This window comes from Hakea prostrata, chromosome 7 (genome assembly GCF_041222555.1).
Source record: "Hakea prostrata isolate BN-2017 chromosome 7, UWA_Hpros_2, whole genome shotgun sequence".
In the NCBI taxonomy this organism is placed as follows: Eukaryota; Viridiplantae; Streptophyta; class Magnoliopsida; order Proteales; family Proteaceae; genus Hakea; species Hakea prostrata.
The window spans coordinates 39,283,115-39,302,847 of NC_142606.1; the positions used below are offsets into that span (position 1 = coordinate 39,283,115).

Genomic DNA, 19,733 nt, shown 5'->3' on the forward strand with positions numbered 1-19,733 from the left:
TTAATGCTAATTTATATATGCCCCTGCCTGTTCCAGTTGCTCCATGGGAGGATTTCAATCTTGATTTTGTCTTGGGTTTAGCAAGAACACAGTGGAGTAAAGATTCTATCATTGTGGTTTTAGACAGATTCTCAAAGATGGAACACGTTGTTCCTTGTAACATCCTTGTAACAAAACCTTTGATGTTGCATAGGTGACTTGTTTGTTTTTGCGGGAAATTGTCAAGCTGCATGGAGTTCCAAAGTCCATAATTGCGGATTGTGATGTCAAGTCTGTGAGTCATTTTTGGCGTACCTTGTGGATACAGTTGGGAACCAAGTTGCAATTCAGTTCCTCTCACAATCCTTAGACAGATGGGCAAACAGAAGTTGTCAATCGAAGCTTAGGAAAATTATTGCACAGTTTGATTGGAGATAGTCCGCAACAATGGAACTTGGTGCTACCTCAAGCAGAATTCGCCTACAACAAGTCACAGAATCACACTACAGGTAGGAGTCCCTTTGAGATAGTCTATGGGGGTAATCCGATTACTCCTTTAGACCTCACATCATTGCCAATTCACAAGCAATTCAGTTAAGATACAGAAGAACAAGCTAAGCAGATCAAGCATTGCATTCAAAGATTCATGATTGTATCAATAAACATAATATGAAGTACAAACAATAAGTGGATAAGCACAGAAAAAGGGTTGTCTCAAAGAAGGTGATTTAGTGTGGATTCATCTTCGATGAGAGCATTTCCTAGCTGGCAAGTTTGGCAAAATACACCCTAGAGCGGATAGACTATTCAAAGTTCTTGAGTGCATTAATGATAATGCTTACAAGATTGAACTGCCTGGTGAGTACAATGTTTCTAACACCTTTAATGTGGCAGATCTGTCACCTTATCATTCAAAAAAAGCAGCACTTGAAGTGATTGATTCGAGTGAAGATAAAGCAGATTCGATGACAAATCTTTTCCTAGCAGGGGAGAATGATGTATACAGGGTGTCACCTGAGGTATCTTGGCATCCCGAACACGGAATGGGCTAAAATTTGTTATATTGATTTGAAACGAGCTCGTGAGAAGGACTCATTACTCTACGTGGTGATGAACGTTGTTTTTTTCGCTTTTCAAGATCGTTTTGAGGGCATTTTGGGCATTTTACTACTTTCAGTAACATTTTCATAATTTTGTATTTTTTTCGTTTTAGGGTTTCTTAACACCATAAAAACCATGTTTTGTGTGTCTTTTGGAGAATAGCTGAATATTGTTGTTTTTGAAGAAGCTTTTGAGAGACAAAATTCTCCACTTTTTTATCCAATCTTCTGTTTGACCTTGTTCTTTGTCATTTCGGCATCAATATATAAAACTACAATTAAATCTATGTTGTCCAATTTCAAATTTGAAATGAAGCATTACTTATAGCATATTCTAAAGCTGGCAATAAAATGCCCATACATAAACGCATTAGAAACACTACAAACAAAAGAATGCTCCACTGTATCTACATCATCCCATTTTCTCACTGTTCCGATTACCATATGATTTAAGAAGGAACATGTTTACCAACAAAAAGAAGGAACAGAAGATCACATACCGCACAATATGTCATTAGAAGAAAAAAATATGCATATGAGCATATCCAATTCTTTGAGTACATAGCTCCATGGTACATGAGATAATATAAAATAAATCTAATGAAATTACATTGAATTAAGGACTGAGTTTTCCTTCACCCATCTTTACAGCTGTTGGACGGAATTCTTTGGGCCTTTGTGGGGGCTTCCAGCATTTACGTACAATGGTGGGAAAGGGATTAGGATTGACCATAAATCAACAGGGTATTCCTTCATGGATTGAAGAGAACCTCTCCTTCAGTTAAACATACAATGAGGAAGGGGGCATTTTAAACAAGCAAACAAAAATAAAAGATCCTTGTGGATTTAGGGTATCAAAAAAAGCTCACTTTTCTCAAGAAACTTGAGGTGATTTGGCTCGATCTGCATCAATCATTGACTTGATGTAGAACTCACCTGCCTTATAGGAGGACCTGACCATAGGACCAGCTGCCACGTACCGAAATCCCTGATCACGCCCAGGATGTATGTCAACATAGGTATATATGTATTTGAGATTACTGTCAATTTATAATTAAACGATAAATATAGCAAAAGAAGTGAAGTAAACAAATTATTTATGATCCTGATCTCCATTGCTTGAATGCTTCCTTCATCATTAATGACAAAGACTTGATAGATGCACATTGTATAGTTGTCAAATATGAAAGAGACTGAACACGTGTTACCGTGTCATCATGCTAAAAGAATTCGCTAAAGTTCGGTGAGCTGAAACAGCCAAAAAGTATGTAGTGAAAGAAACCAATCTTGCAAAGAGTGTTGGATAAAAAGGTCCTTACCTTGATTTTCTGTAGGGCAATGGGGCATCCTGTGTCTTTAAATGTTCAAGCAATAACATATAAGAAGAAAAGTAATCCATTTTTTACTGAACTACCATCAAAATAGGTTTTCAACTGTTACTTTCTCAGAGTTGCGGCCTGCTGTATTTCATATAATTTTACATCAACTTATTTCCCACCAGATACTCAATTGAAAAGGTTTTCACTGGAAGAGCAAAAAAAGCCAGGGGTGGACCTAATATGACTTCGGAAGCAATGGTGAGGAAAGATGCCTAGCTCAGGCCTCGAATTAAATATGCTAGGATTAGTGGTGAGCAAAGACATGCATACAGTAGAACTTATATCAAGTATGACCTCAAACAGAGCTAATTGGAGAGTAAGGCTCCAGGTAGCAGACCTCATTTAGTTGTTAAGGAGGCATGGCCAGGTTCTGAACTCAACAGTAGATGCCATGCACATAATAAACAACCTGGAGTCCAAAAACTGAGCCTAGTTTATAATTAGCCTATTCTACAAATCATCTAAATGCATGATATCATTTTCTAGAATATCTGACATGAAATGAATGAGACCACATCATTCGTTGTGGTACCTATGCCATAGGACGCAAGAAGCAGCCTATTGATGATTGGGGGACGGGTAAAAGCTGCCTAAATTATGACGCTCCACCCTGCAGTGGAGGGCGCCTTGTGGGCATGCCATCTTTTTCCCCAATTAATTTTATATGAATATCTCCCCCATGCAAGGAGATCAGGTCTAACGAGTTAACTGAATGGTCCATGCATCTTCAAGAGGTAGCAATTGCTTGACAAGATGAAACGTACCACCCAAAATGTTAGTCCAGCATTCTGGAATTAAAAACTCTTTTCATATGGGGCAAATATAGTTGGATTACAAAAATAAATAAAAGATAATAAGAGGAATAGAGCGTAAAAGGCATTAATCACTGCAATGTCTACCAAGATATGGTTGAGAAGGGTTATCAACGATGTCTTCACAGGAGCATCTGCAGAAGATGTCCCAGTGATGGTGTAAACCTGATTGTTAATTTGGCTTGTAAAAAGAAAAAAATACTACCCACTATAACCCAAGAAACACTACTCATGTTGCTAGGAGTGCTACTTTCTTTTTAAAAAATATGCTATTTTCAGAGTATTTCTTAGAGTATCAAGTAATAGTCTCATTTTTGGCATTTCTAATTTATGGAACTTGACAGCTTTGCACAATAGAAAGCAATTGGGCTTAGCAACTACTCAAACCAAGAAAGTTGATAGACAAACAAAGAGATGTTTGAACAGATCAGGTAACAAGACAGCAAAGGCAAAATAAATATGCAAGCACAAATACACAGTTCCAGGAGAAAAAGAGAAGTAGGCGAAAACTAGAGCATTTCATTTGGGACAATGAAATTATTACTAAACAGGAGAAAATAACAGGAACTCCAGGAGAGGGGGAGAAGAAGACAAAAGGAAATACAATTATGAAGCTGTCTTTAGAGCGCAGAAAGAGGGAGAAATACCTTAAAAAATGATAGTACACCTATGTCTTGGGGTGTCTGAAAACAGAAAGGGGAGTTGCATTCCAACCAGATGAGGAAGATTTAAGGCTCCAAAAGCAAGCTTACCCACAGCATCAAAACAGAACTTTCCTGTAAATGACATATCTACCCAAATCCATTCTCTTTCAAAGGAGAGGATTCTTCTTCTAGAGGCCCCACACTAGGAGAGAAACCTTTCAAGACAGAGGAAGAGAATGTGCAGTTGAAGAAAACATGATTCATATCTTTGGTAGCATTCCAACAGAGAAAATAACTAGGATAGATAGATTTGTTGCTGAACCAAAAAGGGTTGGGTTGGGTTGGGAGGCAGCGAAGAAGACCCTCGAAAAAGTAAGGCTGTGGAGGGGGCTGTGCCTCTTTAACCAAACCAGATTTCACCAGAATTTGACGGACCATGACTCCTGATAAGATCCCAAGAAAACTTGCAGTATAAGAGCCAGAAAGGATACAGTCCATCATAACTATATCATGACTGCCAGGGCCCCTCCTGGGGACATTCAGAAGAAATACCAAAATAACTGACATGGAGAAGGGGAGTTAGGAGGAGGCCACATCATGCTCTCATGATACAAGAAATCATGTCCAACCTGCTGAAGCTGGTAGCTAGATACCTCCATCTCCAAACTAGTGAAGATGTTGGATTTTGACATTTGACATGTATTGAGTGTATCCATCAGACACAATTTAATTGGATCAAATTAATTAATTGCATTCTCATTATGTGCTTGTTATACTTGTCATATTCAGTGCTACAATCCAATTATACTATTATTTCTTCTCAACTAGGGACAGAGTTGTGCACTCTGGTATTGTAGTACCATAATGCTCTCATGACAAACACCTAAAACACCATGTCTTCTTAAACCTTACCCGTGTTTATTTATTTATTTTTTCCCAGAACTGTTACTGTATTAATCTTTTGGAAGGAGAAGTTTTGGGAAAAATATGCCAAAAATGTGCATATATATGATCAGCCAAAAGAATTCTTTCTTTTTTCTGGGAAGAGCCAAAAGCATTTTACCACTCTAATAGGTATACTCTCATATGCAGTATCATAGGCAGAAGCAGTATAGATAGAAGTCATGAGTCACAGTAAGTGACACAAGAATGGCACCGGTTTTGGAAAATTAAGGTGAATCCAACTATGCAGAAGAAACACATATAATGAGATAACTTGTGAAACCAAGTAGGTAAAAAGCATACCATTTCCATGCCTAGAATGCGATACTTCTCAAAAGCCTCTGGAGTAATATATTCAGAAACTGGCATATGGCGCTTTGATGGTCTCATATACTGCCCAAATGTCATGACATCAATCCCTGCAGCCCTTACCTTCTCCATTGTATTTATCACTTGATCAGGTGTCTCTCCACAACCCAACATTATTGATGTCTTCGTAAGTGTACCAGAAGGAGCACATTCTTTAGCCATCTTCAGGACAGCTAGAGATTGGTTGAAATTAGCACGACGGTCCCGCACAACACTCTGGAGCTCTTCCACTGTCTCAATATTGTGAGCAAAAACATCTAAGCCAGATTTTGCTACTTTTTCTACACAGTCAGGGTCCCCTCGAAAATCAGGTACTACATAATTACAATAAGATGCAGACAATGTGTTACACAACCAAAGGGAAAAAGAAGTGTGAATTAGTGCTTCTAAAGAAACAACAAAGAATGATCAAAAAGTGTTACAACAATAATTATATCTCCAAAACAATCATTATTCATATGAAAAAAAATTAACATTTGTCGACAGAGTAAAATTGAACTCAAACAATGGCTTTGTTCGTAAAATAGCTATTGTTGGTATTAGAATATGGTCATCACTCACGAAGACCACATACTTCGACTTCAAACATCCTCAAGGGTAAACGCATGATCGTTAGAAATTTGAGATCCATTATTTGGTATGCAACATTGTTGGAAGTATGATTGAAGTTTCCTAATTGGAGTAGACTCCTCTTTTAGTTATATCTTTTGTTTTCTTATATTCTTTATATTTGTTTCATATTTTGTATTAGACTAGGTTTCCTGATATCTAGGATTGGTTTTTTTTATTCTATTTACTTTGTATTTCCTTATCCTACTCAAGTAGAATTTACTCAGGTTGTACTATAAATACCCCATTGGGACCTATGAATGAAAAATACATTATGGGCAATAATTTCTTCAAATTTCAACATGGTATCAGAGCCTAATTTCAATTAGGGAAGAAAGAGAGAACTAGAGAAATCAAGTCCCTCTCTTTTCCCTCATGTTGCTGCTGCCACTCCATCGCTACTGCTGCTACTACTTCACAATCACCGTCCCCAAAGAGAATTTTATCTCTCTTGATTCTCCCCCTCTAAACCCACCACCACCGTTGTCGCTACTCCCTGAACCCACCACTGTCACTTGCAATCAGTCTTTCTTCCATCGCCAAGACCTGCAACTACCCATTCCAGGCGGCACCACCGCGGCTGCACTTCCTCCATCGCAGCAATCAGAGAAAGAAAACTTCCTTTTCCTCTTCCACCTTCACCATCGAATTACTACAACCAACCCTCTGCACCCATCGCCTCAAGATCTGCAACTACAACCCTCTGCACCCTTCGCCTCTTTCTGAACCCAGCCGCCATCGACCACCATACCCCATCAAACCCCAGCAGCCATCGCCCAAGCTTGACGCTCAAAGGCTGTCGAAGGAAGAAGAGGGTTATTTAAGAACCCAGAGAGGTATCTTATGAAACCATTGAACCCAAAACAGACCAAACCTGAACCCATTGACCCAACCCAGGCTGAACCTTTAAGTCTTATGATTTCTATTTTTTTGCCTTATAAGCCCTTTTGTGAACCTGAAATAACACATTCGTCCCTCAAATTCTATTTTTTGCCTTCCATGGAGTAATTTTGTAAATTTGAATATCTCTAGGGGGCTTTATTGAGAATTCAAATATTTTATAGGGAGTTCATTGTGAATTCCCATATTTCCATAGGTTTAATTGTGAATTTCCATATTTCGAGGGGCTAATTGTGATTTCCATATATTCAGGGGTTTGTCTGTGTTTCTCATACATCCAATCTCTTAAAAAAAAAACGAAAAAAAGAAGAAAAAAAAACAAGATGAGAGAGTGTTAGTTGGACCTTTCAGATTTTGTCATTTTCTTTAGATTTGTTCCACCGTGCTCTATTTCATCCTATTTACCCACTATTTGCTGCTTTTTTTTTTGGCCCTAATTTTTATCCATACCTTTTCATGCTACTTTCATCTTACCATTACAATTGCTTCCTTTCCAAGTTTCCCCATTTGGCTTGAATTTTGTCTTCTAAGAATTCTCCTAATTATTTTCGGGCCAATATCTTACCTTGGTGGACTATGGACCATATCATTTTAGGGATTTCCTTTGTCATTGTTTTACCCACGTGTATAGCTACACGTGAGGGGGAGATTGAAGATGTTTATAATTCAATGTTTACTTTTAGAGTGTTGCCCATATTTTTCAGGTCATTGTTCGAATGCCTTCTTTCAGACTTCCTTGAGTAGAATTTGATCTTTGTCACTTTCAGACTTCTTTGTGTAGAATTTGATCTCTGTTACCTTTGAAAATTTGTCCCCCTTACCTTGGCAATCTTCCACTTTAGAGATCTAATATTGCTATAGATCTGACTTTTTTGACCTGTGCAAAACCTGATCTCTGTTATCCTTGTCAATTTGCCACTTACCTTGACATCTTCCCTTTGGAGATCTAACATTGCAGAAGATTTGGCGTTTGACCTATGCACAACTTCATCTCTATTACCTTTGAAGATTGTCACTTATCTTGGCAATTTTTCCTTTCCTTTAGAGATTGTCCTTTACTTGGCAAATTTTCCTTTTAGAGATTTAACATTACTACAAATCTAAAGTTTCAGTTTTCCTGTTGTACCCTAGCAGTTGTTACCCCAAGATTATATTTTTCCCTCAGATTTGCGTAGATATTTTGGTCTTCTCAACATTTGAAAATTCTACCTTTTTCTTGGGCGTTCTTCCTTGGAGACCTAAAGTTGCGGTAGAGATGAGGACAAAGAAAATGGAAGTCTATAAGGCGAGTAATCTATAAGCTATTAATGAAGTTTGAAGATCAAGTTGCAGATGTTTACCTGGATAGATGTTTTATACTATTTTAGCCAAGTTCAGCACGTGTGATATCCATGCCTCAACTTGAGGGGGAGTGTTAGAAGTATGATTGAGGTTTCCTAATTGGAGTAGACTCCTCTTTTAGTCGTATCTCTTGTTTTCTTATATTCTTTATATTAGTTTCATATTTTGTGTTAGACTAGATTTCCTGATATCTATGATTGGTTTTTCTATTCTATTTGTTTTGTATTTCCTTATCCTATTCATAGTAGGATTTACTCAGGTTGTAACTATAAATACCCCATTGGGGCCTATGAATGAAAAATACCTTTTGAGCAATAATTTCTTCAAATTTCAACAAACATCAAGACTTCTTAGTTTAACATGCAGATGTGACTGTGTTACTATTCACATAATGAAGTACTGCCCTGCTCATGGTTACACCTTGCAGAAATGTGAGCTACGGTCTCTCCTAGTCACCTATGGACTGAAAAGAGATGTTTACGGCACAAAGATCAGTCCTATTTGTCTTCAAAACTCAAGGTTGACCTTTCATGAGAGGGGGAGAGCTCATGTAGATCTGGACAGAAGAACCAGAGTCCACTAAATCAGCTCCAGAACTGGACCAGGTCAAGCCAGTGCAACAGGTCATCTAGAAGGGGGGAAAAGGATCAAAACACTGTTCAAGTTACTGTTCACATTAATAGTGTCACAGATTCTTGTTTTGGAATGCTTTTTTGAAGATCTGTGGCACCCAAGATCAGATTGCAGGTAGGCTTTATATCTTGTGGGGGTTAGTGTCTAATTTCATGATTGCCGCCCCTTTAGTAGTTATTATATCTTGTGGTTTCTAATTTCAGTTTAGCTTCTAGTTTAGATAGTTTCTATTTTAGTTCACCTGTAATTGTTAAGAAAATCCATCCCCCACCAAAGATTTTTTTTTTAAATTTAATTTAATTTGAGAATTAGAAGTTTATATGTTTGCAACCTCTGAATAAACCCTTTCTTGCAATAAAAGAATAGACTTTGGAGAGATTTAATTTGCAGGTCCTTTTGCCTTCACTTTTGAGCTATCCATGTTCAACAGCTGAAATAGCTGTGGGTTAGAAAGCCGGGCCGACATAGCCCATCTGCCTACCTGCTTCCTCTTATATTTTCTCTTCCAGCCAAACTCAAATCCCCTTGGTGCTGCCACTGTGAAGTTTTAATTTGTTACTGCTACTGTACCTTTGAATACCTTAATCAACCATTAATCACTGCCAGGATGGGAGCTATTAACCACCATCAAAGAATGATCAAAGCAACTCTGCGGATCCAATTTCCTCTTCGGTTTTCAAGAAACTTCAAGTCAACGATCTCTGTAACCTGAAATCTGTTTTGACTGAGATTAGGACACAGTAAAACATTTCGGCGAATTTTGCCGGGTTCAAATAGCACCGAAATAAAATAGTCATCGATATCGATATTTACAAAAGTTGCCAGAAAATCACCGAAACTTTGGCAGATTTAGTCACCGGAAACAAGGAACACCGGGAGGTCTCCAAGTTGTAATCTACCGGATTGTCTCCAAGTATGTAGTCTACCTGAGATTTCAACACCGGAGGAAGCATAGGCTGTGAATTTCAGATAAACCAGAGCAGAGATACGAAATTGCAAAGAAAATCTCTGAAATTTACCTGAGATTTGGCAAAGTTGAGAAGGTCGGAAGAGGAAGCAAAAAGCCAGAAGGGCAAGAAACGGTTTTACAGGCGGAGGAAATGTAATCGGAGACTCAAGAGTAAAAAGTGAGAAGGAAAGAAGAGCTAGTGATGAATTGCATATTGTTCCATGATCCATCTTTGATCTCATCAGATACCCTTCTCAGATCCTTCAGGTTATTCTCCAGCCTCCGCCTCCACCAACACCACCTGTTAAGCACAAACCACTCCTAAGTCCAAACCTGGAAAGGAATCTCCCAAACTAAACCCAGCAACCAACGCTTGCGTTTCTGTAAGAACTTCTGATTAGAAGCCTCTCATCATTAAAAGAACGAAGCAGAGTATCAATTGAAGAAGAAGAATGAGAGAGGCTGGATTGGTGGAGTTTGGTTTTTCAGATTCGCTGGTTTTGGTTTGAAAAACCGAAATTTCAATCTTCCCCTGAAAATCTGATTTTTGAATACGGGCGAAAATTTTGGCGAAATTCATCGGTTCGCTAGAGGCACCTTGGATTTGGAAGGTCTACTGGTTTGGACCTTCATTTGCCCTTACTATTGACTGGGTTGCTCCACTACACTACTTGCTAATTTGAGTAATGCTTTTCTTCTCAAGATTTTCTGTCAAAACTTGAACCGGCGTTTCTCTACTGAAGTTATTTGTGGCTTGACATCATACCAGGGTCTGTTACCCTAGGTTTTACATTCTTACATTACTTATCTTTTTCACTCTCTAATTGTTTAGTACTGTCCTAACCAGTCTGATTCTACTACAACTTTAATATCTGCAGGTCTCTTCACATACTGGTGTAACTTCTGAAAGTAATTCACTGCTGAGTTCATTTAGAATGACAAAAATCCATACCAAGAGACTCTATCAGCATACTTGGCTTTAAAGCCTTCAATTTCTGCACTGTCTCTGCAAAATGACCACTCCCTTGATCAGGTAAATCATCTCGATCAACACTTGTTATCACCACATAATCTAGACCCCATGATGCAATTGCTTCGGCCACATTTGCAGGTTCATTTGGGTCAGGTGGAGGTGGAGTCCGCGACGTCTTCACATTGCAGAATCTAAAAAGTATTATAATTAGAAAACCATGTCTCAGCTCAAAAAAATAACCAAATGAATAAAAGAAAAAGTAATAACTCAGGCAGAGAAGTTTATGAATGGCAAACTTCAGTTCCATCATCAACCCTTCTTAAAAATGGGGATACACAAACACAGGTGCATACGATTTTATGCAATACAGGGAAACAGATGTATTTTCAAAGTTGTACAAGTTTTTTCTGCTTTGATTTGTTTTGGGGTGTGATAATGTATTTGGAAATTTGATTTTTTTCCAGTACTCCATAATGTGCGAATGTGTTTATTGATGACAAAACAGGAACATGTAGGTGATTGTCCAAAAACTAAACAGCTTGATGATGACCTTTTGATCATCATGATTTTGGGAATGCCTAATGTTTTGTTGTGTAATGCGAGGTTCTATGCTCCCATAAAGCCCAAAATGGATACCCAATGAAGCAACACGTATCAAGCTTGAGTTTAATTTGACATTGAAGCAAATTTCTTTTGAATAGAAATTAAGAAACTAGATATCCCACTTCACAAGATTCAAGCTACGCCAAGGAACAGTTAATCAAAATTAGACAAATGCTAGAATTGGAGGGAACAACAGACGTCAGAAGAGATAAAGACCAAGTTCCGTAGTATTAGGTCTTTACTGAGAATTTTTTTATGCACTCAGCTGTAGCAGTTCTAGAAGCTCAACTGGATTGCCCCTGACATTAATTAGCATTTTGCTGATCAGTTTTGTACTTCTACATAAATTCTAAGGCAGCAATGTTTGGGATCATAGGGAGAAAATTGGTGCTTGCTGGAATTGTGATCTTTCATAACCAGATATGCCTTTTACTTTTCTGGTATGTCTTGAAGAGCTTTGATTTCGTATAACTTGAAGCTCTGCTGCCCATGTTTTTTGTGAACATCAATGAAGGATTTCCCATTGCTGATTAAAAAAAAAGAAGAAGGATATGAGCTCTTAATTTGTATGCCTCAGCTCACTTTGGGAAGGTTAATTGGATAACTTAAGAATAAAAAACATATATCGACAACCCCGAGGGGGGTGGGGTGTTAGAGATAGCAGTAGCAACTCTTGAATAAGAGTTCCAGAAAATGATCCTGAGAGACATTGCGGTAGAAAAATAAAAAATTGGAAGCAGTCTTCAATGTTTCAAAAGTCACAAGGAACTTCTAAAGATGGATGGCAGGAACCAGACATAAAACTAGCAACCAATAAAACAGTCACCATTCCAAATGGGACCACAAAAGGAAAAATTACTTACTCTAGCTATGCACCCCAAGTTGACACAAATGGAAACTTTAGCATGATAGAAAGCTCTTATTTTATTCCCCATCTTTGTAGTCCTTTTACTTTGCTTCACAGAAGCCATTGTCACAAAACTTCATAATCTCAATGCACACCTGATACCTGGTGAAAAACATCCTAGCATAATGTTAATAACTTAAGGCTGTAGAATCCATGGAAAAGGGTCTGGCTAGGGATTCTCTGATGCAAGAAGCCAACCTGATTTAACAACCCCCCTCCATTATCTGGACTTGGGTTTGGCATTGAGTGCTGGCAGTGTTCCCTTAACAGAAACATTCATTACCTATATCCTTACAATGAACCTTAATTCTTCAACTATCATTTATCCAAAAGTATCTTCAGCTATTAATTCTCTCCTATGAGATCAAGCTTCATTGCAATGTTAAAGTTGGAATTTATTTTTAACATGATATGAAAGTTCTAAGTCTTTCTTTTATATTTTGAACCTTATGAATGGTAATGGACTTCTTAGTATGTACAGTAGTTAACTGTCTCCATAATCAGGAATGGGACAAGTAATCATCATGTCACTGCCTGTTGCATCAAAATACTATGTTTGGATGAAACACATACTCTAGTCAATCTACAAGCTCCACAGCTCCATTCCACTAATAGATTCACCATCATCTACTTGCATAAAGCTAACCATCAAACCTTAACTTTGACCTAACTCTGACTGTTGAGCGGGCATCATACTCAGTAAGTCAGTATGACCCTCTAGGACTGTTTGTTCATCAAAGATCCTGGATGAGCCAGAACAGAAAATAGCACATTGGAATTATAAAGTTTTAATCAATTTAATATACATAAATCTTGCAATTATAATGTTTTCTGATAAATACATTTATTCTTTATTATGATAGCCTTCTCTAACTCAAATGACAGTCGTAATCTAGCCTTATTTAGGAAAACCCCAAAACTGAAATTCTGCTGAACATCAGTGATGTAACCCAAGAGTCTAGGTTAACCTCAAGGACCTTTCTTTAACTAGAACCAGCAAATAATTGCACTTATAATAAGGTTAGTTATCTATGGGGATGGTTTGGGTATGTTTTGAGATGACCGGAAATTTATGGGTATCCTATGGGAAAGTTTGGAGAGGAATCTTAGATAAGTTTAGGTTAACAATATCCTGGATAGGCCAAAAAATTGTAAGGTTAGGGTTATAACAAACTAATATGGGTAGGGTTTGAGATACCCAAACTTACCCAAGGATGGTAAGGGAAGCCTGCAGTTGGGTCCTGGGATGTTAAGGTCAAGAAAAAGTTATACGGTTGGGTAAAGTGGGTTCTAGGGTCTTGCACTAGGGGGGATTCTTGGTTGAATCTTGATAAATTTTTGAAGAGATCTTGGATCTAACCTCTCTTCTGGATCTTTCTTTCTTTGTTTTAGTTTTCTTTTTCTTTCCTTCTTCTTCTTCCTTTCTTTTCTTTTCTTTTCTTTCTTTCTCTCTTCTTGTTCTGAAATTTCAGAACCGCCACAATTTAAGAAGCGAGGGAAAGGAAAAAAAGGGAGAGGGAGCTTGCCACAAAGTATGGAGGGAAAGGGGGATCATGGGGGAAGTCTTGTGGTGGCAAGGGGAGGGCCATCGTGGCTTGCGATGTTTGGGGAAGGGATGGGGGAGTCTTGTGATGGGAAGGGAGAGGTGTGGGGTTCTTGTGTGGCCTAGGGAAGGGGGGAAAGGGGCTGGAATTCACTCTTCATTTTCTTCTTCTTCCTCTTTTTTTTTTTTTGTGTGTGTGTGTGTGTGTCCAAAGGGCTGGGATTCACTTACTGGTTCGGGACTACTGATGCACTTGAATTGATGAAGGAGATCACCAAGAGTAATGCTGGACTTTCTGAAAACACTCAGCCCAGGTCGTGTGGCATCTCCGACGAGTTCAAGCCTTCAGCTCATTAATCTTCAACTGAATTTAACAAGAAGGTGTTGGGGCTATATATATATAGACTTGGGCTCAATCTTGAAACCTAATTGGACTCAAGCACAAAAAGAAAATTCAAAACACTTGTAAACTTCTAACTACTTGCTGACTAATAGGACCACAAAAAAATAGCACAATAAAATACTAATTATCTATCTAGCAGGAATTCACAACTAGGACTCCTAATTAACTTAACCATGAAATGAGCAATTAAAGAGAATAAAATAAGTCTAGACTTCTTAAGAGGTAAGGGATCTAACTGGACATAGGACACCTCAAGGGCATGACAATGACCAAAATATCTTTATTTGAATGTGAAAATAAACCTCAAATCCACCAGAATGATAGCACGGTAAACCTTTCATTCCTAGAAACCTAACCTTCTAGTTCTCATTGAAATACATCAACCTTACTTCATTCTTTTTCATATCCAATATGGAAAGATTTCCCACACTCATATACTATGGAAGAAGCAACATTCGGTGACTGGAATGGTCTTGGGTTCAGCTTTTGTGGGAGAAAAAAAGTAAAACAGAAATTGGTAATCTGTTTTAAATCCGTTGAATACTTGCTGTAGTTTCTTTATCTTTTCCCACATTTTATTCACATACAAGCGAAAATCTCTCACACCAATCACGAAATATGCATAAACTGATACTGCTTTCTATGTTACTCAATGATTTTATTTAGGGCGCTTCATATCCAACTACGGCGATCCTAAATCGTCCCATACAAGACGCTGTAGTTTCAATTAAGAAATTATACTCATATTAGGAGCAAAATCCAACACGAAACTTAATCAAGAATTCAGATTTATAGAACAGAGTAATTGACCACTTACCTGCAACCTCGAGTGCAAGTATCCCCAAGTATCATTATCGTTGCAGTAGCGGTGCCTGTCTCTCCACCAGACCAACATTCCCCCAAATTAGGGCACCGGGCCTCTTCGCAAACGGTGTGGAGCTTCAATTCCCTGAGCTTGCTCTTGATCTTAGCATACTTAGACCCACCAGGAATGGATTCTTTCATCCATTTCGGTTTGGGTAGTGGATTTTTCTTTGTTCCAACCTCGGCCGAATACTCATCATTCTGTTGAAGAAATATGAAATCGCCAAGGGAAGATGACTCATCGGCCAGTCGTTCTCTCAAACCCGCTAGAGTTTTGGGGTATTCAGGTTTTGTTGAGCTTTCAACAGAAGTAGAGGTTGAAGATAATGATCGAAGAGAAGGTTTTCCAAGAGATCGAGATGATCCTAAGGATCGCCCAAGGGATAGGAAGCGAGGATACATGGTTTCTCTCGCTCTCGCTCTCCCTCTCCTCTGAAAATTTTCAACAGGGATTTGTCCGACACGTCAGCCAACTACTGGTGTTGGTGTTTACGGTTGATATGATTTCTGTTTCGGGAATTCCATTTTCTTTTTCCCTTTTTTTTTTTTCTGAAACTTTTTATTTATTTTTTTTCATGACAGGGTCCCTCTCGTGAAGAAAATTACGTCTAAGCCCAATTGTTTTAATTTTATTTCTGAGATGATCAAAATACCCCATCCGCACCAAGTCCTCTCTTAGGGGTGCAAGTTTGGCCGGCCTTGACCCTTACTATTCTGCCCTAAGCTTGAACAGGAGTTGGACTCAAGATTTTGGCTTTGAGAGCAGGTCAGGGTCAATGGCAGATCTAAGATTACTTTTTCTCCAATTTTGGCCCTAATATTAAACTAAATTTCATCCTAATATTATGCTTCATATTCACCTTAAGTCATTTTGACCCAATGAGTTAACTTAGATTTATCTTATTTTTTTAATTGTTTTTATTGTTGTCATTTAGTAAAAGTAAATGATTCATTTTTTTTAATATGTTACGATAAAAATAGACTAAGTCTTTTGTCACATTCTATATTTTTATTAAATATATTTATATAAATAATTGTTGACTTACTTAGAATTAAAATTTTAATCCAATTTAATTAGGGTGTTTTAGAATCAAAATTTTAATTAAAATGAGGTACATTTTAAATGCCATAAATTTAAAGTCATAAATCATGATTCTTAAGCTAAGGCATTCTATGATAAAAATTTCAATTAAACTATTTGTGGTGCATTTTAATGATCATTATACAAAATAAATTCAACTAAATGTAAATAAGTGTACTAGCCTCATACTATAAATAATAATTAAAAACTAACCCAAATATTCTTGTATCTAAGAGTAACTTTTATAAATGACAATTCTAATTTGGAACATCTAAGTAAAATTTCAAAATGTAAATTTTGAAGATAAATTTGAATGATATGATTTATAGATTAATTTACATACAAAAAAAATTATGCCTTCAATGATGTGAAGTATATATATATATATATATATATATATATATATATATATATATATATATATTATCTATTATATATATATTTTATTAATAAATCGAAAAACATGAAATTAACTTGAAAAGAGATTGACAAATAATTCATGTTTTATAATGTAATTCATGGTTTTTTACACTTATAAGAATTTTATTTTTCAATCCGGAATCGGTCAAAATTATTGGTATTATTTGAAAACTTCAATGTGACAAAATAAAATTATACTAACCTATATTCCAAGGTAAATGTTATTTGTATTTCTTTGCAATTGAATTTTAATTAACAAGGTATAATAAATACTTTACATCATTAGATTGGCCCCGGGGGGGGGGGGGGCCCCCCCCCCCGGCCCCCCCCCCCCCCCCCCCCCCCCCCCCCCCCCCCCCCCCCCCCCCGGGGGGGGGGGGGGGGGGGGGGGGGGGGCGACTTTCGTTTTTTAATATATATTCTGTTGGTAGGAACTACTAAGGGTATGATTGATATTTTAATTTGTTTTGTGACTGTATTATTATTAGAAGATAAATCATAAAGTGTTACAAATAATTTGTCTATATTTTATATAGATTATATAGAAACTGCCTTTTGCATTTTTTTAAGAATTTCTTTTAACGTCTTATACACTGATTAGGCATATTTTAAAATGAGAATAATGAAAAATTTAGAACTTTAAAAATTAACATCAAATTGTCTTTGTTAGTCATATACTATGTAATATGTTTACAATATATTAATATTTTAATATATTAAATGGTTTAAATTGAACGGCAAATTAGATTCAAAATTAATAAGAAGGTGGATTATGCATATCAATTTTATATATAATTCAAATTTGATCAAGGACAAGGACATGGACAGGGTCAAGGCCAATCAGGGCTAGGGCCAATCATGGATAGAATCAGGGTTAGGGTCAATTAGATACAGGGATAGGGTCAGGGCCAAGGCCAACTGGTCCCAACCCGGCCTAAGAGAGAACAATTAGGGGGGAATGGGCTTGGCTTGGCTCTGTAGGGCTTAGGATCAGGGACATGGAAAGGGTTGGGATTAGGATTAGAAAAGCCTAGCCTAGTCCGGCTCCATTGCAGCCTTACCCCCACACCTTCCCATGCCCACACCATTAGAGAAGTGTTAACTTTATTCTTGAGATGACAAATGGATCGGGGTAGAATATTTATAAATTAAGAAGTTTCAAATATTTTGAGTTTGGAACCTCTGCCCTGATAAGGAGAGGTCTTTATTTCCCCTCACACTTTTTCACTACATATTAGGAGGGAGCCTACCTCTGATTTTTTTTTGGGGTCAAAACTCAATGGTGACCCCCTCCCCCAACTTTTCCAATGTATGGTGGAGAGATGTGAAGTGCGTACAAACCTCTACCTTGACAGATAGAAATTCTAGATTCACTATTATTTATTGTATAAGTGATGGGATGTAAGTCGGATTTGACCACGTGCAACAAAGTCTTAGAGAAGCCCAAGCAAGGAGAAGTGATCTAATTCCGTTCGACAAATTTAAAAACGTTAATGGTGCGCTTAATGACCATGGGTGAAGTTGTAAAGGACATCCTTACTTTGGTTATGGTGCCAAGTATGACCTCAAGAGTCTAAAGTGTGTGCGGATCTTCTCCTCCCAACTGCATGCCCTCCCATCTTTGCTCTCTCATGTCTGGGCCTGCCCGTGCTTGTGTCAAGCCGTTGGTGAGGGCATCGCGAGTGGGGCAGCCCACCTAGGTGGAGATGATCTGGATTTATCTAAAGTATGTTAAACGTCAACTTCATTGAGAAAATATAGCTGAGATTTTTCTAATTTTGAGTTATTAAATTTCCTCATACTTCCACTACCATTTCTCGCATTCCTAACCTCATTTTTCGCTTGTTTATACTTCATATATCTTACTTCCATTCCCTTGGTGTGGATCTCATTCTTCCTATTCCTACTTTGAAAGATAGAATATATATATGTAGTGGTGCGCGCAAGCTGGCCTGGATGAACCTCATATCCAAAAATATCCAAAAAAGGATATATATATATATATATATATATATATATATATATATATATATATATATATATATATATATATATATATAGCAAATCCTATTTATATAAGATAAGGCTTAGCATATTTTTTGGAACCCTATTCCATTTAATCACACCCTTGCATTTTATTGAACTCATAGTTAATTTGATGAACAAAGTAGCAATTTCATGTTAATTAAAAAACACCGCATTTCTTTCTCCTATTAATCTCATACCACATACCACTGTCACCTTCACAACTTCACTACCCTACTACCAAAGCTTCCTAACCCTTCCTAAACTAGTGTCCAAGATCCAAGAAATATATAAAACTTGCCTTAATACCTCTCTTCTTATGTAAATTATTTTATATGTGGAAACACATGGAATACTGAGAGTCTGTCAAGGGTCCTTCCCCCTCATTTTGCTGCTACCATCTCCTCCATTCCCATTTTCCCTAGAGAAGACTTGGATCTGCACTCTCTCCCCTTCTGGTCAATACTCTACCTCCAAGGCTTTTCTTAAACTCTATAACCCTTTCCCCCCAAACTTAGAAATTCTTGCTTCTAAAGGTGGCGGATGTTCTTCTGGAAAATCCTATCCTCCCTCGGTTTAAAATGTTCTTTAAGAGGCTGTTTAATGCAGGTTTGACTTCTTTTGGTTTGGCAGAGGATGGGTTATGCCCTCTTTGTTTATATGAAAATGAAACACTGCCACTTATTCTGTGCTTGCCCTTAGGCTACTCATATTTGGTGCAGGTCTCCTGGTCTCCTTCTTCTTTCTGTACAAGTTCATTCATTTCTAGTATTTGTCTATCGACTTGCAGGACTGATAGATGGAACAAGAAAGTGCTAGCTCAACTGGTTCTTTGTTGTCTTTATTATATATAATCTGTTACTATCCATGGGATCGGTGCCCCTAAAAAAAGACTTATCACAAAGTTTCCTCTCGTGCTATCCTTCATATTTTTCTGTTTTGGCTTCACCTCTTCTTCGATGGTTTCTCTCTATCATCCTGTGCTCTCCCCTTGAACTCATCCTTTAAATGGCCTTTCTAATCAATCTCTGCTTATGTGTTGCAGGTTTGAAGTAGCCAATGGAAAAGGAGGTGGCTCGAGTTTCTACCTAGTGGAAAAGGGTAGTTGCATCAAGTCTGACTGGGGAAGCTTTCTGATGGAGATCTTCTGAGCCTCGTTAGTCATGCTCTTTTTGTGGCCTTTTAGACCCTTTTTATGGCTGGTAAGCTACATGTTTATATTTTGTCTAACTCCAAAAGTTGGAGTTACATATCTAT

At 37.6% G+C, this 19,733-nt stretch overlaps 1 protein-coding gene across 3 annotated transcripts; it reads right to left on the reverse strand.

Moving 5' to 3' along the window:
* Positions 1-1,133: 1,133 nt before the first annotated feature.
* LOC149011099 (lipoic acid synthase 1) lies at positions 1,134-15,432 on the reverse strand. 3 transcript variants are annotated; one of them, XM_089161000.1, is made up of 5 exons: positions 14,904-15,432; positions 10,610-10,821; positions 5,160-5,539; positions 1,949-2,067; positions 1,134-1,829 (listed from the first exon to the last, which is right to left on the reverse strand). In XM_089161000.1, the coding sequence occupies exons 1-4, from the start codon at positions 15,350-15,352 to the stop codon at positions 1,954-1,956; spliced, it is 1,155 nt and encodes a 384-aa protein (XP_089017126.1). In that variant the 5' UTR covers positions 15,353-15,432; the 3' UTR covers positions 1,134-1,829; positions 1,949-1,953. The 3 variants fall into 3 exon arrangements, with proteins under 3 accessions (XP_089017126.1, XP_089017125.1, XP_089017123.1); XM_089160999.1 differs by having other exon boundaries at positions 1,134-1,854; XM_089160997.1 differs by having other exon boundaries at positions 1,134-2,067.
* Between the last annotated feature and the right edge of the window lie 4,301 nt (positions 15,433-19,733).

Excerpts from the sequence above, each read along its gene's own strand:
- LOC149011099 (XM_089161000.1), bottom strand. The coding sequence starts at position 15,352 with ATGTATCCTCGCTTCCTATCCCTTGGGCGATCCTTAGGATCATCTCGA. Across the intron at positions 5,540-10,609 it reads TATGCTGATAGAGTCTCTTG|TACCTGATTTTCGAGGGGAC; the intron begins GTATGGATTTTT and ends GTAATTATGTAG. Across the intron at positions 2,068-5,159 it reads GCATTCTAGGCATGGAAATG|GGATTTCGGTACGTGGCAGC; the intron begins GTATGCTTTTTA and ends GGGCGTGATCAG.